The 22,683-nt window shown below is 33.8% G+C and overlaps 2 protein-coding genes across 2 annotated transcripts; one reads left to right on the top strand and one right to left on the bottom strand.

The window, feature by feature from the left end:
- Positions 1 to 964: 964 nt before the first annotated feature.
- Positions 965 to 7,095, bottom strand: LOC120282895 (zinc finger BED domain-containing protein RICESLEEPER 2-like). The gene is made up of 5 exons (XM_039289726.1): positions 6,786 to 7,095; positions 5,861 to 5,901; positions 5,663 to 5,725; positions 2,321 to 4,267; positions 965 to 1,177 (listed from the first exon to the last, which is right to left on the bottom strand). The coding sequence occupies exons 1-5, from the start codon at positions 7,093 to 7,095 to the stop codon at positions 965 to 967; spliced, it is 2,574 nt and encodes an 857-aa protein (XP_039145660.1).
- A 9,411-nt stretch (positions 7,096 to 16,506) lies between these two features.
- On the top strand, positions 16,507 to 22,008 carry LOC120282529 (ATP-dependent 6-phosphofructokinase 5, chloroplastic-like). The gene is made up of 14 exons (XM_039289356.1): positions 16,507 to 16,656; positions 17,369 to 17,695; positions 17,860 to 17,941; positions 18,388 to 18,461; positions 18,594 to 18,705; positions 18,859 to 18,954; positions 19,222 to 19,323; positions 19,433 to 19,507; positions 19,582 to 19,722; positions 19,795 to 19,911; positions 19,985 to 20,089; positions 21,078 to 21,158; positions 21,319 to 21,447; positions 21,548 to 22,008. Exons 2-14 carry the CDS (start codon positions 17,397 to 17,399, stop codon positions 21,713 to 21,715), a joined length of 1,581 nt encoding a protein of 526 aa, XP_039145290.1. The 5' UTR covers positions 16,507 to 16,656; positions 17,369 to 17,396; the 3' UTR covers positions 21,716 to 22,008.
- Positions 22,009 to 22,683: the final 675 nt, after the last annotated feature.

The following is a 22,683-nucleotide window of genomic DNA, read 5'->3' as shown; positions in this document are numbered from 1 at the left end:
GGTTGTTTTAACATCTAGCTGATAAATCTTCCAACCTCTCTGTGCACCAATGGCAATGAACACCCTTACAGTTTTCATCCTTGCCACTGAAGAATAGATTTCCTCAAAATCTATTCCTTCATGTTGGGAGAACCCCTTTGCAACCAGTCGTGCTTTCTTTTTTAACAGGGTGCCATCAGGATTCAGTTTTGATTTATAAACCCATTTTAGGCCTATTGCTTTCTTCCCTTCCGGTAACTTGGTTAAAATCCAAGTTTCATTCTTCTGAATTGCCTCAATCTCTTCATTCACTCTCTTCATTCATGGCTATAAGCCAGTTGTTGTCCATTGATACTTCATCATATGTAATGGGATATGTTGTGAGTGAGGCAAACGAGCAAGAATTATAAATTTTGCTGAGATTGCGATACCTTATCGAAGCTCCACCATCTTCTCCGGTCGGAGGTTGATCCATTAGGATAAGAATCAATTATCTATTGAGATAAATAAGGCCATTCATCATTCTAATCAAACGGTGAGGAAGAATCCATTTCTCCATTGGATTCCTCATCACGTGCTCGCTCATAAGTTGAGGCATTCGAGTCAGCTGCCTTCAACCAATCAAATGATATTTCTTTAAAAAAAGCGCACATTCCTACTGATGTGTACACGCTTAGAATCTGGTTCAATCATCCGATAGGCTTTCGTGCGGTTACAATAAATAGTGAAAATGCATGCTCGTGACTTGGAATCAAAAGTGGTTCATTGTTATGGATCAATGAACATGTAAGCAAGACACCCAAAGACTTTCAAATGATCTACTCTTGGTTTCGTCCCAATTAATACCTCATATGGAGTTTGGAATTCCAATGCCTTCATCGCTGAGCGATTGAGGACATATACAGCGGTGGATATACTGCCGCACCCAATACTTAGAAGGTAGCCTCATCTCCTTCATCATAGTTACGCCATCTCTGTCATGGTCCTATATATTCTTCCTCTCCGCGATGCCATTCTGTTGAGGCGTTCGTGGAGTTGTTAGTTGGTGAAGAATACCATTGAGTTTGCAGTAGGTTTCAAACTCCTGTAATGTAAATTCACCTCCTCGATCAGTGCGCAAAGTCTTCACCGGCAATGAATGCTGCTTCTTCACCAACAACTTGAAGTATTTGAATTTTTGGAATGATTCTGACTTCCTCTGTATGAAATAGAGCCAACTATATCTAGGATAGTCATCGGTTAGTAGAAATGAGTAGGAGTTACCTCTAATAGATGGTGTCTTCAATGGTCCTATAAGATCTGCATGTATGAGTTCTAGCGGAGTTGAAGCATGCTTTGCCATGTCCTTTGGAAATTCAATACGAGCTTGCTTTCCTTGTGAGTAGGGGTGTAATCGATCGAGTTCGAGCCGAGTAATAGCGAGCTCGAGCTCGAGCTCGACTGAAAATTCGATACTCGATACTCGGCTCAAACTCGACCGAGTATACATAACCAAGCTTGAGCTCGGCTTGATACACTATTCGAACTACTCGAGCTCGATCGATTAAGCTCGAAAATGTTGAAAATGATCATAAACAATTATGCTCGAGCTCGAAAATTTTTTCCATTGATTTTCATAAAAAAAATCAATTTTTTCATCCATTCTAAAATGACTACATTCAAAAAAAAAAAAATTAAAGGCAACAAACACAATTCAAACTTAACCAAATACAAGAACTAGAATAATAACATTCTATAATTTTTCAAAGATAAACAAATACATTCATATTTGACAAAATGCAACATCAACTAAAACAACAACATTCCAAAATATTGTGAAAAAATAAAAACAAATAGAACTCATACTTAAACAAAATACAACAAATAGAACAATTATAAAACAAATAAGTCCATAGTTAATAAGTCCAAGTAAAACAAATAGAAAATAAACAAGTGCTAATACAATTCATTGACAACAAACAAATAAGTCCATAGATAATAAGAAAAACAATCAATCCACCATCAACATCCATTATCTCAAAAATATATGTTCTTGAAAGTAAGGGTTTGGCCCAATGTTTCCATCAAACCTATACAAAATTACAAATGAGAAATTAGAAAACAAATCATTTTAATCATTGATGGTAAGGATGAATATACTTAAATGTTACTTACATGCAAACATAATTCTTCATACCATTTTAAACTTGAGTTTCAAGGTATGTCAAGTGAAATCTCAATTGGTTTCTTCTCCTTCTAATATATACAAAGTGAACAAAGAATAGTAAAAAATTACATTAAAACAAGAAAAATCATGAAAAATAAAAAAATTATATTAAAGCAAGAACAATTATAAACTCACTTTGTTTTTCTTCTTCACTCCATGAAGATTTCGACACCAATCTCCTCCACAAAGCAATGCTTGCACTGTCTCTGGAGCCAATGAAGAACGATAAGTATCAATCACTCTACCACCCTTGACCGAAAGTAGCCTCCGAAAGTCAACTGTAGTAATAGGAATAGCAAGTATGTCACGAGCCATTCTAGACAAGATGCGATATTTTAAAGTACTTCCCTTCCACCATTCTAAGGCATTAAATTCATCAGGATTTCCTTCAAAAATGAAACAACCTTCAGCTAAGTATCCATCCAAATCTGACTGTTGTGGAGAGGCTTTTTCAATAGATTTCACATAACTTGAAAATTCGGACCAACCTGACAAGCCTTTGCCACTAGTACCAACATCATCATTATTATGCATTGAAGTTTCACCACTATGCTCATTGCCATGTTGATATTCACGAACATATTCTTCATAAATCTCATGTAGAGCTTCTCGAACTTTAGTAATATTTTCTCTTGCTTCTCTATCGGAATACATCCTTGCAAAAGTGAAATCAACAACCCTCATTTTGCATCTTGGATCCAAGATGGCGGCCACGGACATGAGCAAATTGCATTCCCCCCAATATTTATCAAATTTAGCCTTCATTTTGCCAATCATTGCTCGAATAAAGTCATTTTCATCATTCACCCTTTTGTCTAGCAACATTTTCACCCGATAGACTTCATTGAGAAACAAATTGGAAGTTGGATAATCACTACCGGAAATAATTTTTGTGATGGCATTGAACACTTCTAAAATCTCACATATTTTCTCCACCTTTTCCCAATCTTCGGGGCATGGGCAACAATGATAAAGGATTTCCCGATCTTTGAACATTGGAAAAACATTTTTAAATTTCATTGCAACTGATAGCATTTCAAATGTTGAATTCCAACGTGTCTTGCAATCAAGAATAAGTTTTCGCTCCGGCAATTGTAGTTGTTGCACAATATCAGAAAATGACTTCAATCTTGCTTCACTTTGATTAATAAACTTCACACTTTCATGAATATCTTCAATTATTTCTTGAATTTCAGAAATACCATCTTGTACCATGAGATTAAGAATGTGTGCACAACAACGAACATGAAATAACTTTCCTCCACAAAGCAACCTTTTAGTTCTTGAAAATGTGTCTTTAAGAATCCTGATTGCCACATCATTGCTTGAAGCATTATCAATAGAGATAGTAAAAACCTTATTCTCAATTCCCCACTCCTTCAAACACTTAAAGATACAATCAGCAATCTCAACACCACGGCGAGGAGGTGGAAGACGAACAAAATTGATAACACGCTTTTGCAATCTCCAATTATGATCAATAAAATGAGCTGTTAAGATCATATACTCGATCTTTTGATTGCTAGACTTCCATAAATCCACTGTCAGGCTTATCTTGCTAACATTCTTGAGCAATGATTTCAAATTTTTTTTTTTGGCTTCATAAACTTGCATACAATCTTTCTTGATAGTAACCCGCGACACTTTTTCCCATTCAGGCATTCCACATCTTTGCATCATATTAAAACCTTCCTCTTCCATTACTGAAAAAGGATGCTCATGCATCAATATCCAATGTGCAGATGCTTTTCTCATTTTTGCCATGTCAAACTTGCCATTTGTGAGAGCCGGTTGCATTTCAACATCCCCATTACCTCCTTGTACAGGTTGGAAAGAAATTTTTTGTTGTTGATTTTGATAAATTTTTCTCTTCATGCAAGTTGACAAATGCCTTTTAAATTGAGTTGTACTCTTGCTAGCATTTATAGCCAACTTCCTCTTGCAATGAATACATTCTCCTTTTTTAGAACCATCAGGAAGATCAATTTCTTTAAACTCCAACCATACACTTGAAGTCTTGGCCCTTTTTTTCTCATTACCTTCGTCTTCTTCCTCCTCACCAAGGTCAACAACATCACAACTCTTTTCAGTTGGATCATTACTTTTATTTGCATTCCCATCATCACCATCAAAACTTTTGCTCATTGAAAAATCACCTTCCAACACGGCCCAACTAGTTGATGAATTCGTTCCGGGCTGAAATGGTGTAGATGAGAAATTTGGTGTGCTTGATGACATATTGCCTATCACAATAAACAACCAAATAAATAAATAAATCAACCTTTTTGTATTAGACATGCAATACTAAAATAAATCAACCTTTTTGATGACATATTGCCTATCACAATAAACAACCAAATAATAGAATGATTAAGATGTACGACCTTTTTGTGCAAATCTCCAAATAAATAAATAAATCAACCTTTTTGTATTAGACATGCAATACTAAAATAAATCAACCTTTTTGATGACATATTGCCTATCACAATAAACAACCAAATAATAGAATGGTTAAGATGTACGACCTTTTTGTGCAAATCTCCTATTGTTTTAGGCAAGCTCAACACCTTTTTGCAAATCTCCACTTGTTTGTGCACATGAAAGCACCACCAAAACGAATAAAAGCACTACCTTTATTTAAAAACAAGCAAATGGTTTGAATCAAATAAATGCAAAATAAATAAAAAAATCATGATTAGAATGGCATAAAACAAATAAATGCAAAATAAATCAAAAAATAAAAAGAATAATAAATAAAAATAATAATCAACAAATTATTAATATATATATAACATAACAATTATTTTAATAAACTTCTATTCTAATACAGGTTATATAGCCCAATTTCTTCTACCAAACTTTTATTACTTAAAAAAAAAACCCTCATGTATTTATAGATATGGCCCATGCATGATGTGTAATCATAAGTCCATATAGTTTAATTCAATTATATATATAAATAAAAATAATTCAAAAAATTGAATTAAACTATATAAATAAATAAAACTAATTCAAAAAATAGAATTAAACTATATAAATAAATTGTTTCCAATTTATCATGAATTAGCATAGTTTTACTGGGATTTGCAATATATGTGCAAAACCAGAAAGATTAAAGCAGTTCACTTATCCACAGATTAAAACCATTATCATGAAATTGTGCCTTCGCCAACTTGATTCTTGAAAACAAAGATAAGCTTAGGGGTGTATCCACAACAAAAATAAAAAAATGAAAAAACATAAAAGAAGCATTAAAAGGAATAACTGCAACTTTTTTGAATACCGGATTACTGCAATAATCTATGCTAAAACAAAAAATGTCTGGAAACATTCAGCCACACAAACAGAAACGCTGGTTTTAGCTCAAATAAAAATAAAGTTCAGGAAAAATATCTAAAGGACAGATAATAAAAGCTTTGAGTCACAAAATAGTCTGAAATTTAATATGAATCTCCAGCCAAAAATAGGAAGACAAACCATTAAAACAGAAACAAATGCCTGAGAAACAGAAACAAAATAAGACCTGACAATGTTGTCATGCTGCATTTCCTTCAAAAGAGAGATCTTTAGAATAAACAGTGCTGGGGCACACACTCATCCTCCTACTCCAACTTGATTGTCTTCAAAGCATCCAACTAAAACGCACAAAAATCAAAGCAACACCATCTTGCTTACCCGGTCCATTACTCTCTTCTTCAATCCACCATATCCAACACCTAAAACCACACAACAAAGAAGTCAAATGCCAGTAAAAATCACAACCATATGCGAAAATAACTGGAAAACAAAACAAATATAACAAAAGCCCAAGATCCTCCGACCTAAAACCCAAAGCCACCGTCAATTTGTTGCAAGCTCACTACTTGGTTTGGCACCTCACCGGTGACGGGTTGACGGCGTTTATCGAGTTATCAAAGATTCAGGCTAGGGTTGACGGATGGAGATGATTCGGGCTAGGGTTAAGGATTTTGTGAAAACACTGAAAGGGGCGGCTCACAGACTCACAGTCACGGACTCACGGGCTCAGTTCTCTTTCTCAACCATGAGAATGAGAGAAAATTTTTTTATTAAAAAATATTAATATTTTAACTTTAAAAAGATATAATGGTAATTATATAATAAATATTATATATATATATGTCACTACTCAATTAGGCTCGCGAGCACTTGAGCCAAGTATCTAAATACTCGAACTCGGCTCGCTCGACTACTCGAGCTTGGCTCGACCATGACCGAGCCGAGTTCGAGTTTTCACCGAGTCGAGCCCGAGTAGCTTGCGAGTAGAGGTGTATCATTTACACCCCTACTTGTGAGCAAGCTTCGTGTGGGCTTGTATTGGAGATAATTGGTAAGCTAAGCACAAGTGCCATCTCCTAATTCAATAGAATGATTTGGTGCAGATTCCATGCACTAAAACAATTTCTAATTATCTACTGACATGTGGTTTGACCACCCACTGTCAATTAACCAGACGCCTCCGGTTTCATCAACTTCTTCACTAGTTACCATGAATGCCACTCCTTCTTATTCTTCCTTTGTTTCTTTTGTTATTTTAGCCCAGGTCCTCTACCCCAAGGAAAGCTGTGACCTCGTCTTCTACCTCCAAGATTAGATTGGTCTCTAGGTTGAGTGCTACTGATGTGAAGTGCCTTTTCTTCTTCAAGATCATCTTTGAGACTCAGTATAGCTTCATGACTTTTCAAAGAACCACTGAGCTCGTCGACAATAAGGTTGTTAAGGTATTTTGCTTCTATGATAGAATGAACCACTTGTGAGAACCTTGGTACTAGACTCCTCAATATCTTGGTCACTACTGTCTTCTGTGGAAGGTCCTCCTCCATCATTCTGACTTGATAAACTACATCCAAAACTCTGCCAACAAAGTCTTGAACTTTCTCGCCTTGCTTCATCTTTGCTGCATCGAACTCTTTTTTGAGAGAATGCAGTTTAACTATGAGTACGTGTACCCTGGTTTCCTTGAAACTTCGTCTTGATGATTTCCCAAGCCTCTTTCACTGTTTTGGCTCCTGAAATCCTGACGAGAATCCTTTTATCAAGTGCATGTTAGATGAGATAAAGAGCTTTGGCATCCTTTTTCATGCTTTCATTAAGTCAATTGGCATCTCCTTCTTTGCTGAAACCCTTCTCAACAAGCTTCCATAGAACCTTTGATCGGAATATTATTTTCATCTTTAAGCTCCATAGGTTGTAATCATCCCCACCAAAATATGGAGAGTTTGTTTCTTTTGCTGATGAAGAACTGGCCATCCTATTGTCTCTGATACCACTGATAGGATCAAATACTATGAATATTGAGTAGGAATTGACACACTAAGGAAAAAGTAAAGACTATGGTCAGTGAGAGATTAAAGATAATCAGCAGAATTCAAGCTATCAACTTGACTTTGCTGTATATTCATTCAGAGCTTGAAAATAACTGATAGACATGCCCACATGACAGTTCACAAACATACAATATAAAGCGTACAAAGAGATTACAGTAAAAGTAATTAAAGCATCTTAACAATAGCCAAAAACAAACAGCAACAAGTCAAGCAATTTAATTAGCTTGCGATTCCCATGCACATATTGCACACTTGACTTGATTCTACTTGAAGTTACACTCTGATCAACATTCTGTCCAACAAAGTGGATATCGCTCTTCGTTGGACTTGATACAATATCATTACAAGTAAAGTAAAATATAATACTAGAGTAAATACTTTCTTGGACTTGATTCAGTATTATTACAAGTAAAATATGATGGTAGAGTAAAGTCTGTCTAGGACGTGAACAACTCATTTCAACCTAGCTTCACAAGCTCCTTTAAAGATTGTCTGGGACTTGATCAGGTTCCCCTGAGCCTCCTCTTAAATCCAGCCTCAACGATTCATCCTGTAGTTCCTTCTCCAATTCTTCCAAAATCTTAACTCGACTTTGCAGTGACTTGATCTTGTACATATAGCCATGGATTGGGTCAACTACACACATTTGTGCATCTCCAATAGCTTCTATGACAACCTCAACAAGGTCCTCAGCATGTATCCCTTTATGGAGTCCTGAAAAATTACGAAACACATTGCTAACAATTTTAAAATTTTGAACACTTTCTTTGGTTGAATCGAAGTGCGGCGCAAAGATGCAATCTTGAGGACATTTCTTCTTCAAGTCCTTGCTGACGCCACATAGAGGACGAGACCGTCCTCCATCAGTGTTTTTATTTTTGCAACTACCGCCACTTCGATTGCACCTTTTCTCCTAAAATCTTATGTTTACTTTGTAGAAATGTGATCCGACCAAAACAACCATGAATGAGATCTGCTAGGCAAATTCACACAACCTCTGTGGCTGTTGTAACAACCTCAGAACATTGATTGAGATCATGTGTCCTTTGAGTAGGCCGGAAAAAATTATATGAAAGACTGTGAACCTTAAAGACTGACATTTTTCAATTACAATCGAAAAATGATACGAAAGACTCTGAGAGAAAAATTTGATCTAAAGATTCACAATTTAATTTTTTAATTACAAGTGAAAAATGATATGAAAGTCTCTGATAGAAAAGTTTGCCCTAAAGATTGACAATTTTTCAATTACAAGTGAAAAATGATGTGAAAGACTTGGAGAGAAAAGTTTGTCTAATTAAAGATTATTGTCTGCGTCAGGGACTTGATAAAGTTCCCTTGAAACTATTTCACTTTTAAGTAGCTTCACCATTTCATCATGTTCCTTTATCTTTTCTTCTAAAATCTGATATTTACTATGTAGAAAAGAGATCCAGCCAAAACAAACATGAATGACATCTGCTACATGTATTCACGCATCCTCTATGGCGGCTGTGCATGTATTAGAACATTGGCTGAGATGAGGTATTCTTAATTTCAGAAGGCCGGAAAATTTATAAGAGTTATTAAACACACGGCTAATTACCATGAAATTTTCAATGCCTGCTTATCTTGAACCGAAATGTGGGGGAAAGATGCAATTTTTCTGACATTTTCTTTGCATGAACTTAACAAGCCTTGCATGGAGGACATCCTCGTCCTTCACTTGTGTCTATTTTTTCCACCATTAATTCCACATCCTCCTTCATTGCCTCCATCCCCTGTAGCTTCCCCTCTCCCACACCTTCTGCAAATTCACCTCTTGGAGCTTCGGTTATCCCATTACCAGCACCAACTCCACCACTCATTTTACCTTCTTCAAATCAGAAGCAATGAAAAGGGCATCCGCCAACGTCCATGTTCAACATTGTTGAGCTCATCTAACTATCTAAGCACCAGCAAAAACATAGAGCAGAAATAAATAATATAAAATTCTTTAAGCCAATATATAGGGTAATTAACGACATAATTGAGTTCAGAATGATCAAAGCTCTAAGTTATTGCCTTAAATCACAAATAATATAAAATCTTCAACTACTTCCATTCATTCATTAAATTTTCAAAAAGAGGTCTAAGGTGCACATGCAAGAAAGTAAATTCATAGTGAATGCAATTTTCACAGTTTGTGGTATAGTATCAAATTTAATGTAACGTGCATTGAGTTATCAATGACCATAAAATTTGACCATTCCAAAACAAGATAATAAGGAAAATTTGGTTAAGAAAGAAGTCTGAAGCATAAAATGAATTTTTGAAGGTTGAGACAAACGGATAAATTAAACCTTGTTTAGAAAAAAAAAATAAAAAAGAATGCTTTGAGCTTTGACTCGTGTTTTTGTATTTGTTTTGGTTGTTTAATGCATGTGGTTTATCTATTTTTTTTAAAAAAAAAAACTGTATTGTGACCATGCAAGTTAATTCATAAATTTTATGAACTAGGATATTCACTATTATATGCAACTTAACAACACTTCAAAAAAGTTATAGATGATTCAAGGGAAACAACAATAGCTCATAACTGAAGGACCAACACGTAAAAACAATTATTTTTAAACAGTAAATATGGGTCTTTTAAAACGGAAACTTAATCGACCCAATGATATAGACTTGTTTCTTACATCTTGTACCTCTTCATTTCATGAAGAATGAGATGGCTGCACAGGAATAGGGATCTTAATTAGCATTTGGATATATAATCCCCGACACAGGTTGGAAAGGCTCTTAATAAGCAAACTAATGGCAGTAAAAGAAAAGGTTTCAACCTCTACCAACAGACCAAGAATTAAAGCTATTATAAAGTTTCTTCTCATGAAATGGGCAGGTCATGATCACAACTATACAAAAATGATGCTAAGCATGTATCTTATATTAAGAAAAAGTGATGGTAAGTATGCAAGTATAACCACAAGAAAAATGACTGAGAAGACAAACTTTATCAATAGCTAATTAATCAACCCAGAATTTCCAATAGTTCTAACACTTCTTCGGGGCATTAAACCTAGAATAATGTCACCCCTATTAATAAGGAAATAGAACCCAACACTTTTAATAACAAAATACTAAATAAGGAGCTTCTTCACAATTAAATGCCAACAAGCATCCAAGATATGTAGTTTGAGCCAATGTAAAGGATTCGGTACCAAGAGATAAAAAAATCGATCGATAGGTAGTCCATGCAATATATATCGGAGAGAGAGTTTTTTTTTTTTTAAGTGATGATCACCAAAGATAGAAATTATTCTCAAAAAAACTTTTATTGGACCATCACCAGTGGAAAATGATCGATGCTTTTTATATAAATGATTTCAAAATATACAAACTATATATGTTCTCACACAGATTGAACTATGGGTGAGAATGAATTCAAGATCCTGCATTATTTTTTATTATTATATATTATTATTTATTTTTACAATGCGGACAAATTATTCTTAATATATTTACATTTTTTATTATTATATTTTAACCAACTGTATAAAAGTTAAGTGTCATAACCGATAGGTCATTACCGTTGTGGTATAATCTTATGTATATATAGTGCAATTATTGATGTATAAAATTATTTATTTTAAAGGATAGGAAGTAAGTAACTACATATTCTCAATTAAAATATTTTGTTGTTTTCATTTGAGCTATCTTTTATTGATTTTATTAATTTTGTATGTTTCCCTCTGTGATTAATATAGTTCATTAGTTCAAAAAAATAATGTTAATTAAATAACTCAATATATTTAGATTTGAATATATGATAGCATAAGTGTTTTTTGGGATTGAACCCTGTTTATGATGCCTTTAGTTTTCATTTGATGTGATATATATTAGAGTTACCTAACTTACATCATATGAGTGCATTATTAAATTATTAAAAAAAAAAAAAAAATGTAGTGCATGAAGTTAAACAAACTCATCGGCCATTATTAGGTAACTATGTGTAGTTTGTAACTTTGTAGGCCAAGTGTTGCACATGATTTTGACAACCTAATTATACATGTGATAGAATTCTAGTGCTATAAAATTGTTCAACAATGACCTAAATAGTATCATTTATCAAATAATATATAATAAAAAAATATGTTAAACAATATCAAATCCCTCAAGTTAATTAATTAATTAATTATACTAGGTCTACTTAAAAGGACTACTTAACCCTGCAAATCAATCCTTGTTCTCTATTTTAAGGGCAATTTAATGGGCTTGTTTAAAGTGCTCAATTAATGGATTTGCTTCTCATTAAGTGCTCAGTGGCCAGAATGGGCCCTTTATTTTATTTAATTTTTTATAATATAATTTATTTTATATATTATTTTAAACTTTAAATTTTTATCTTACCTGGATCAATAAAAAATAGTGAATAATTAGAAACACAAGGTACCGTGTCTAGCTATAATATTCAACTTGAAATAAATGATAATGTGACCATTGGGTTATTTAATTTTTTTTTTATTTGAATGGTACACAAACAATTAAAATTTGGATGATATTTTATTATTTTTACTGTTGTGCAAAATTACTAGTTTGATGTTAATCCAAATTCTTGGAGTTGAAAGATGAGGATAAATTTAATAAATAAAAGCCCTGTTTTTCACCATGGAAAAAAATTACAAAGTTTGGTAAATTAAGTACTTGAGGAATTAATAATCCTTAACAAGGATGAAAAAGATGTTCACTGTGTATGTGCATATTAAATTTTCACTGTTTTCACACTGTGCCATGTATTTCTTTGTTAGCCAATCAAATCTAATTATGTACCTTATTTGTTATTATATTTTTATTTATTCTTTATTGAAATAGATAAACCATACATGCTACTCTGTATTTGTCAATATTTGTGCTCTTTATATACATTTAAATACTGTAATTATTGCATGCTTGTTTTTGAGTATATATCAGTTCTATATATATATATATGTAGATTGGTTTAGATATATTTAGCTGGTACAATTAAATCAACACTTAGAAACACATAAGATTTCAAAACTTTCAATGCAATGCAATGGATCTACATTAACCACATTCTTTTCCTCCATTAAATTGTTTTACTATCACAGTGCTCTGCCACTGAAAATGGCATGTGATCATGTTTTTTGATTTGTTGGTACTGTCTTGTATACATGATATTTAAATGTAATTTTTTTTTTTAAAATTGTGCAGAATGATTTAATCTTTTGACTTTTTAAACAGAGACTTAACCAAAATGGCATATATGCAAATTTGAATTATAAAAAATATAAATGAAAATTTTAAAATAATGATAAAATTACTTTTTTTTCATAGAGGATCTTGACTAGTGAATTTGAAAGTACAACATGATTAGTGAAATTATTAACCTATTAAATTATAAGAAAGTTATAGGAGTATCACGTAACAAGCTTGATGTAATTCCAAAGAATTATTTTACTAACATTAAGGCTGTGTTTGATTGGCAACATAGAAAATGGGTGGAAAAAAAAAAATTTCCATGAAATATTTTTCCATGGAAAAATTTTCCGTGGAAAATGAAAAAATAGTTGTTTGAATGGTATTATTTTCTATCTAGAAAATCAAAAAATTTCGATGAAAAATTCTTATTTTGTTGTTTGATTGCTCTTATTTTCCACGGAAAATGTAACATTTTTCGTGGAAAAAACATTATTTGTTGTTTGATTGCATCAATTTTCTCTGGAAAAAGTCATATTTTCCATGGAAAATTTTCTCCACTGAAATTGTATTTTTTTTTTGTTACCTTAAACAACGTAATATATACCATTCAAACACCATAATATATACCTAAAAACAAAGATTTAGTAAACCATTCAAACCACGTAATATATACCATTCAAACATATATATGGACAATACATATATACCACGGTTTTTGCCAGAATCAAATCATCTCTATGGCATAATCTTGTTAGTAAAGAAACCCTAAATCAATGGAGAATCAAAAGCATGCCATGAAACTAGAATAACAAGGGTTGCGATTAACGAATAATATCTGCAAACCGAGAGCGATCAAGAGGAGAGAACGGATAGGGATTGAGACCGAAAAGCAAGGGGTGGTGAGGTTCTAGGGTTTCGAAACAAGTTAGGGATTTGGGGTAGGCATAGTAGAGAAATATATTTGCCTTGCATGTTATTTTTTCACATAGGCCCTTACGTTATTTTTTCACATAGGCCCTTATGTTTTCCCTGGAAAACTTTTCCCATGATGGAGACAAGAAAAATTTTCCACTAATTTGAGGGAAAATAAGGTCACGTGATAGGGTTTGTGGAAAATTTTGGCAAACAAACAGCTTAAATTGATGGAAAATGACCCGTGAAAAATTTTTCCAGAGAAAAAAAGGGCAATCAAAAGAATGAATTAAGAAAAATCACATGCCGTGACTCACTACAACTACAAAAATGTAAAAAAAAAGAAGGTTTCAAATCTTGCTCCCATAATATTATTTATTTGTATTGTTCACACATTATACATTAGGACACAGTACTGTTTTATTAGTTATGCTATGGGCCCATGTAGAAGAATAGTATTTTTACCTTTACATGATTACATGGCAATGAAAATTTATCTTTATAGTGGTTATTAAGTCACTGTAACTGGTTTACTTCCATACCTGACTGTCTTTTTAATAACACTCGTCACTTTTTATCAAATTAATTAATTAATTAAAATAAGAAATTAATGATTGATGACATTTTTTTGTGACAATCATGTACCAAATTTTCCAAGTCTGGTTAGGAAAAAAATCGAATTCCAATTCAAATTCACGGTAACTCATTCAAAATTTCTGTTTAACTATTAACAAATGAAGTTCGACTTTTGGTTTTTGTTTTGCTTTTTCTTATTTTTAATTTATTTTTTATTCTTGCATTATGATAAAGGATAAAGTCAGTCATAGTGGATTTTGCGTTAATGTTTAATTTAAATTATGCATTTTCAAAATGATCTTTTAATATAATCCATGCATTTGTTTATTTTTTTTTGTTAATTTTAAATTATTGACTACAATTTTAAATACAATTTGAAATATAAAAATTAATTTTTAATTAAAATTTTAAATAAACCTGTGGTATCATGTCTTAATTTTTGACCTCATGCTTCTTTTTTTATTTTTGTGCATGCATTAGGGGCAAAATGGTTATTTAGCACTAGTGACATTCTTGCATGATTGCACAGTAAATTGTGTGTGAGAATCAGCCGAAAATTAGGGGCAAATCAGTCTTTTGAATCATTTTCTTTTTATTTTCTATTAGAAGGGCATTTTGATCATTTTTTTTTTTTTAAAAAAAAAATTGAAAGGATAAGAGAGCAACATGACTGCCTCTCTTTCTTTCATTTCCTTCTTTTCTTCTTTTTGTTTTCACTCTCTCCTTCATTCGGCCGAGCACCATCTTTGAAACAAATTTTTTCGGCGAACTTTTCATGTGAATCAAAACTTCTATTCTCTTCCTCTCATCCTCTTGAGCTTGTTAAGGAAACAAGGTTTTCTTTTGTATTTTCCTCGTATTTAAACTGTTTTCGAAAATCTTGGAAAATCTAGAAATATTTCATGGATTGGGTTGTTTTTAGACTCAAATCGAGGCCAGTGTCGTTGTTATTCATTTGTGTGAATATTTGTTAAGAAATTTCGTGATTTGGTATTACTGTAGCATCAAAGATTTTTGGTCTTTTCTTGTATTTCTTTGGTCCAAATCGAAGCCCTCCTTACTTGGAATTCATTAGAACTAGGTTTATTCCAGTTTGAGGTCATTTTGGTCCAAAATGATGTTGTTTTTCCCTAAAATCTCTAAAGTTATATGTTCAACATGTAACATTGCATTCACATCTATTTTAGTTTTTATTATTGTGTTCATTGGTTGTTCGATTCCCTGCTTGATTCTAAGTGGTGATCGGGCATGACAAAACCTATTTAGTTGCTCCAATTTTCAAGCTTTCAACATCTCAAAGATAGTTACAGCTACATATAAAGGGACAAGTATATTAAATATTTTTAAATATAATGATAAAATAAAAACAAATAAATTGTATATATTACATTTAAATACTTCTAAATTTTACATAGTAGAACCTAAATCAATATATATATATACAAATTGAATTTTAAATGTATATATGGCATATAGTTATATTTAAGGGTATCCACATAATTAGACAAAATTTCAAGAGTAAATATGGAAAAAAAATAAAAAAAATAAAAATAAAGTTTCATGCAAAATTAACAAACATTTTCATTTAAATTGAGTAAAAGTAATAAAAAAAATATATATTTTAATGTAATATGGATAATTTATAAGTCAAGGAGTTGTGCACAAATATCTTCTCAGTAATATACAAATAATCTACGTAAAGAATTTGGTGCTAATAAATTAAGAAATGTTGGCAAGAGAAATATATATAAATAGTAGTGTGTATATATATATATATATATATAAAAGTAAATAATTAAATAATGCTAGAAAACCCACGTTTTTGGAGATGAGAAATATTCACCTATTACGGTATCTCATTTCCAAACCAACTAACTTTTGTGGGTCTGACTGGAAAGTGTGACCACGTGGCCGGTCGTATCGCAAGATTCGTACTTCCAGTCCCTAAAAACGACACGTGTAACACACATACTCCAGACTCTTCAAGTCCACCGTCCATTACGCCTCATGATTAACATTTAAGTTCAACGGTGGATATCATGCTTGTATAGTGGGATCCACCGGATCACGAGGTAGAAGGGCACGCTGTTAGTGATGAAACAGCGTACACAATCTTGATCCGTTGCTTTTTAGACGATGTGAATCTCGAGGCTATTTACACGGTGGATGTGAATTCTAGGTGCCCGGCTTCGAAATTGACGAACGAGGGAGAGCGGTATTCTGAACCTGCGGAACAACCAATGCGTGTCCACTTGGCGCTGACCGCGCCGATCTATAAAGGGATCGAAAATGAAGAGCTTTCGCTTTTTTTTTTCTCCAAAAACGTCTCCTTTTTTCTCGCTTCTCTCTCTTTGGAAGTCCGTGGTTGGTGGGGAACTCCGAGGGGGGGATTCGGTGTTCTCGAAGCCTTTCTACGCTCTTCCCCTCTGGCGATTGATTCGATCCTTTGGGGAACGCGAGGTGAGATGATCTCTTGCTTTCTTCGTGGTTCTTTTGTTGCTTTTTTTATTGTTTTTTTTTTGGAGGTTTTGGTGGTGATTTAATTGTGGGAGATATGAGAGTTTAAGAGTTTAGATCGTAGTAGTTGGTTTGGTTGAGGTTTGGATTCTGTGTTGCTTTGATAGAAAGTTGGGTGCTTGTGGATGTGCTCTGGTTCTGAGTGAGAGGTGATTTATTTGTGGAGTTTGATGGTTTCTTTTGGTGTTTTATGTGCGTTTTGTACATTGAAGTTCATGGTTCCTGGAAAAGCGAGTTCTTGCGGGTTGTTTTGAGATTTTTGGGATTTTGTTTTGTAAGGAAGTGGTATGCATTGTGTGGTATTTGATTTGTATGTGCGTTTAGATTTTTTTTTATTTGGTGGAGAAGTGTTGTTTAAATAATTAAAAAAAAAATTTATGATTGTGAACGAATAAGACATTATGTTTGTGTGATTTAGAGCTTTGATGCATTGAAACTTGGCAGATTGAATTATTGATTTTATGACATTTTGATTAAACGGTAAGGTGCCGAATAGAGTTTTTTTCCAATGAAGGTTTCATGAAGACCTGTTTTCCTGATACATCAGAAAGTTTGAACAATTGGACATATTCTTTTTTTTTTGCTCATGGTTGCTGAGACAATGCTTTGTTTGATTGTATTATTTAAGGTTTCTGTCTATTGCTTGTGTTAACAGTTCCTTGAGATACTGGATCGTTCAAAGGATGGTGCTTTCTCTGTGCTTGAATGGTGTTAGCTTCATTGGTACTCGGCAGCTTGACTTGGGTTGGAGCAGAGACCTGTCTTTGTTTGGTTTCTGTCAATCTAAAGCAGGAAGGAAAGCAATAAATAAGTCCATTGCTTTGCGTATTCAGGCTGTGGCTGCAAAGCAGGACCTTAATTTTAAGGATCCTGAGTGGAAAAAACTTTATGAGGAGGAATTTGATGAACGATTTAATTTACCACATCTAAGCGATGTTCTTGATGTGAAGCCAAGGCCAACAACATTTGCTCTCCAAAGCAGGTGAACTTCTCATTTTTAATAATTGTCTTTTTCCCTTTCTATTCTCCCATTGGAATGACAAACCATACTCCAGCTGAACATGCAGTTGCTCTGCTGCGTTCTAGTGTCTTGTTAATTTCAAATTTTATGCTGTTGAGCCACTTACATCTTTTGTTCATTTGCAGACATCACCTAGGTGAGGATAATGGTGTACCTTTTGAAAGACGGAATGACTATGTGAACAATGATGATAGGACACTTTTAAAGGTATACTCTTCATGAATATAACTTTTTTTCTCTCATGTTGATTGATGTAACACAGAGAGTGGTAGAATTTTGTTCTGTGCAGTTATGACCGGGTATGCTCATCGCATCATGGGTGCATTACATAACTGTGTGCTTTATTTCATTGGTCTAGGAAGTTTCAGTTTAGGTACAATTATTCACCTAAAGTATGTCAGTTCTAGAGTAATTGCAACTGAAATTCGCAGTTTTGATAATAAGATCAATGTAAGAGCTCAATGTTGGTGCTCGGTCAGGATCAGTGTCCTACCGAGAGACATGGCCAGACCAAGTCCAAGACAGTCACCTTGGTGACTTCAATTGTTAAAGCATGAATTAGTAAAGTCCAGCACACCAAAACCCCACAGCTCAAACCTGCCTGATTTGGAAGCAATACATTTCTCTTAAAGATATGTTTTGTTATTTTTCAGGTTATAAAGTATTCTTCTCCAACTTCTGCTGGAGCAGAGTGCATTGATCCTGGTTGCAGTTGGGTGGAACAATGGTAATATTGGTTATGGCATTTTAAAACCTTTGGAAAGATCATGCTTATAGTGTAAAATCTTGAATATGATGAAGTGTTTCCTGGCCTGCTGTCTTGTACTTCTTAAGTTGATGTATTATCATTCCTTCCTAGGGTGCACCGTGCTGGACCCCGAAAAGAAATATTTTTTGATCCTGAGGATGTAAAAGCTGGAATTGTCACTTGTGGAGGGCTGTGTCCTGGTTTAAATGATGTCATTAGACAGGCATGTGGTTTTTGTTATGTCTTACTATTATATCTGGGCTTTTGCTTATTTTCGCAATTGTACATTAGGCACATGCTTGTGATTGCTATTGGGTTCTTAAGTCTGTATTAGTGGAAAAAATTTTTTTGCTTCATTAATTTTTTCTGCTTGCAGATAGTGTTCACTCTTGAAATATATGGAGTAAAAAAGATTGTTGGAATTCCATTTGGATATCGTGGATTTTTCGAAGAGGGATTGCCAGAGATACCAGTAAGAATTTTTCTTGTGAAGATGGCCATATTTTTGGGATATTTTGTCTTGTGATTCCCATTTATTGATAATCCACTTCTTTTGACCTGCAAGAGCAGGTTTCCTTTAGTTTGAACTTAAAACTTAACCATGTTTGATAGCAAGGTACCTATATAACCAAGGGTACCAGGATTATAGTTCATGGGAGTGGATTTCTATCAACATTTGGGAATGCAAAATGAATTCCCCTTCCTTTTCTTTTGGTCCTCAGACTCCCTTTTTCCTCAGCTTTCACGCCAAGTGGTACAAAATATTAATCTAGCTGGTGGAAGCTTGTTGGGAGTATCTCGTGGTGGGGCTAGTGTCAGTGACATCGTAGATAGCATTCAGGTATTGCAAATCCACTGCCATTTACGTTAATACTGGCCATCTTTCACTATTCACCTGCATCTTCCACTGGGTTTCAAATTTTAAGTTTTATGACAATTGAGTTTTGAAGGCCAGGAGAATTGATATGCTTTTTGTGCTTGGTGGAAATGGCACCCATGCCGGAGCCAATGCAATACATAATGAGGTACAATTGTTTCTTGCCTGAGATAATGCATACCATAGCAACTTGTGACATATGTTATTGTCTTTTTCATGCAGTGCCGCAAGAGAAAGATGAAAGTGGCGGTCGTTTGTGTGCCAAAGACAATTGACAATGATATTCTTTTGATGGACAAGACATTTGGTTTTGATACTGCTGTAGAGGAAGCTCAAAGAGCTATTAATTCTGCATATATTGAGGTATATTTTTGTTCAACTTTGCTATTGAGCAGATAATTCTCACTTCATTTGTTTATCCTTTAAATTTTTTAGGCACACAGTGCATACCATGGAATTGGACTTGTGAAGTTAATGGGAAGAAGCAGTGGGTTCATAACTATGCACGCATCACTTTCTAGTGGTCAGATAGACATCTGTTTGATTCCCGAGGTATGAAGGGCCAGTATTTTTCAGTTCTAATTTTGTGATTAACAGGCTTTAAATGGATTGTGTCCTCTTGAAGGTACCATTTAAACTGGATGGGCCATATGGAGTTCTTCGCCACCTTGAACATTTGATACTATCTAAAGGTTCTGCTGTGATTTGTGTTGCAGAAGGTGCAGGACAGGTAATTCTTTAAGCTTAGTATATGGCAGCGTTAGTAGGACATGATTTCATGTGAACTTTGGTTTACTGAAAACTGGACACACACACGTATATATATTTGGGCATGTATGATCAGACTTGAATTTGAATTTAGTGAATACTGTATTTGTGTGTGTATATGTATATACATATATGTGCACTTGCACATGCGACTTTGATTTTTGTGAAAGTTGGATATTTATATATATACACTGGAATCATGATTAATAAAATTAAGAAAACCCTAAAAAATCACTGAGTATTAAAACGTTAGAAAAATAAGACAATCATGATTTAAAAATAATAAAGAAAAGATGAACTTACAAAATTTAAAAATCAAAAGAAAAATTATGATAAAGTGTTGAAGTGGAAAGAAGATGAAACTTTAAAACTAGAACTTGAATTCTCTTTTCCTATTAAGAACTTGAGAGGATAAAGATAAAGTAGATCAGTTGGGACATGCTTATCTGAAAATTCTTGTGGACACCATAGTGCATTGCATCAATAACATTGGATGGAGATTTTTGCCTAGGCCAATCAAATATATATGTATCATACCCAACCGTAAAATAATATAAAATAAAATACACTTAAGTCTTATTGGACTGGTGCTGTGCACCATGGTCCAGTCTAGAATATTAGTGCTTGGATGTGCATCACAGGACTTGAGATAATATATCAGTGGTATAAATCCGTTTGTACTGCCATATGACACATTTATTTGGTGCAATGCAAGTGGCGGTAATCTTTTTAATTTTTATAGAGAGATTTATGCACAGATTAACCTTGCAATGATTGCTGAAATGGTGAGTGGCGTGCAATGCTCTTTTAAATTATAAGTGGCTTATTTAGCTCTTTTATGGTACCATCAGGCATCAACCATCATGACTTTTGAAAATTTGTTCACAAAGTAGCACTCATGAGTGTTTTTGAATAGGTTTTTGTGACTCCTCTATGTTCTTATCTTTCAGGATTTGCTGGAAAAATTAAATGCAACAGATGCTTCGGGAAATGCAGTGCTTGGTGATATTGGAGTTCACATTCAACAGAAGGTTCATGTTCATGTCTCTTATATTGGATATTGAATGACAATGAAACAGATGAAGATAGTTTTCATTTGATTGTGCTTGTTTATATTCTCACACACCATGCACCTTTCATCATTTATATTAATAAACAAATGTTTGATACCGAGTGTCATTTCCTATATAGATCAAGAAACACTTCAAAGATATTGGAGTACACGCTGATGTGAAATACATTGATCCAACATACATGGTCCGAGCAGTCCGTGCTAATGCGTCTGATGCAATCCTCTGCACTGTTCTCGGTCAAAATGCTGTAAGGATTTCATTCCTGAAGTTGTTCTCAGTCAAGCTTCACAAAAATGCTTGTTTTTGTATTGAAATTGATACCGTGTCTGCAATCATAACTGCACCAGGTTCACGGAGCATTTGCCGGGTTCAGTGGCATTACGACCGGAATATGTAACACTCACTACGTCTACCTTCCCATCCCTGAAGTCATTGCAACTCCAAGACTCATTGATCCCAACAGCAGAATGTGGCATCGGTGTCTAACCTCCACCGGCCAGCCCGACTTCTGCTAAATTCATTTTTACACATCTTCAAGAAAGACAATCAAAATTGCCATCTCCAGTGCATTGGGATGGAAAGAGTTCCAATAATACCCCTTCAAATACACAATATTTTTTTTTGTTGTATAATATCAGGGGCCATCAAATTACCCTATGAATTCCTCGTTTTACTATTGATGAAACAATAGTATAATTTATACAAATTTGGCAACAATAAAAACCACCAATGCTTGTAACCAAAGTACTTGAGAACTTATATGATTATTAGGAAAAGCAGCATGTCAGATGCGCTTTTTTTTATAGTACACTAATGCAAGAATCCAAGGCTGTTGTTTTTCAGTATTTTAACTTCAAAAGTGTATTGCATTGCAGGAGTATCTCCATTCCTTCCAATCAGTACATAAAGGAAGTTCTCTGGTGTGTTGCAGGGACAACCTTATAAAGCAGCAACAACCACTGCTGTTCTTTTACTTTAATCCAAAGGTAAAGCCTAGTTTCAGTTCCATTCTTCTTTGTTAGTGCTTGTTCTATTTTACACTTAAGAAATTATTATTATTATTATTTTTTGTAAGGAATATTACTGTTTAGGTAAAACTCTATGAAAAGCAACAAAATTTGGTGCTTCCAAGAGTTTATATGTGTTGTAATGTGGGATTTTGATTGGGGAACAAGGAAAAGTAAGTAAAGAGGAATGTGAAAAAAAGAAGGTAAGGAGATAAGGGAAGCTTGATTGATTCTGTTTCTTTATAGGCTTTGCAAATACAAAGATTAAGGAGAGGTTGGGGTAATGCAAGAATGGGAAAAGAAAGGCATAAAGAAACACATAATTACAAGCTTCATGCATGGATATAAGTGCTTCATGTTCAAAGTTGGGATTCTAATTAAAGTAGATGAAGATGAAAGAAGAGTCCAAAGGTGATGTCTTCTTAGATAACTTTAGACTCAAAAATACAGAAGTGTTGTTTATATATATATATATA

The sequence above is a fragment of the Dioscorea cayenensis genome, chromosome 18, assembly GCF_009730915.1.
Source record: "Dioscorea cayenensis subsp. rotundata cultivar TDr96_F1 chromosome 18, TDr96_F1_v2_PseudoChromosome.rev07_lg8_w22 25.fasta, whole genome shotgun sequence".
NCBI classification, from domain to species: Eukaryota; Viridiplantae; Streptophyta; class Magnoliopsida; order Dioscoreales; family Dioscoreaceae; genus Dioscorea; species Dioscorea cayenensis.
Note: the sequence above shows the minus strand (reverse complement) of the source record. Positions and strands in the feature narration are given on the sequence as shown.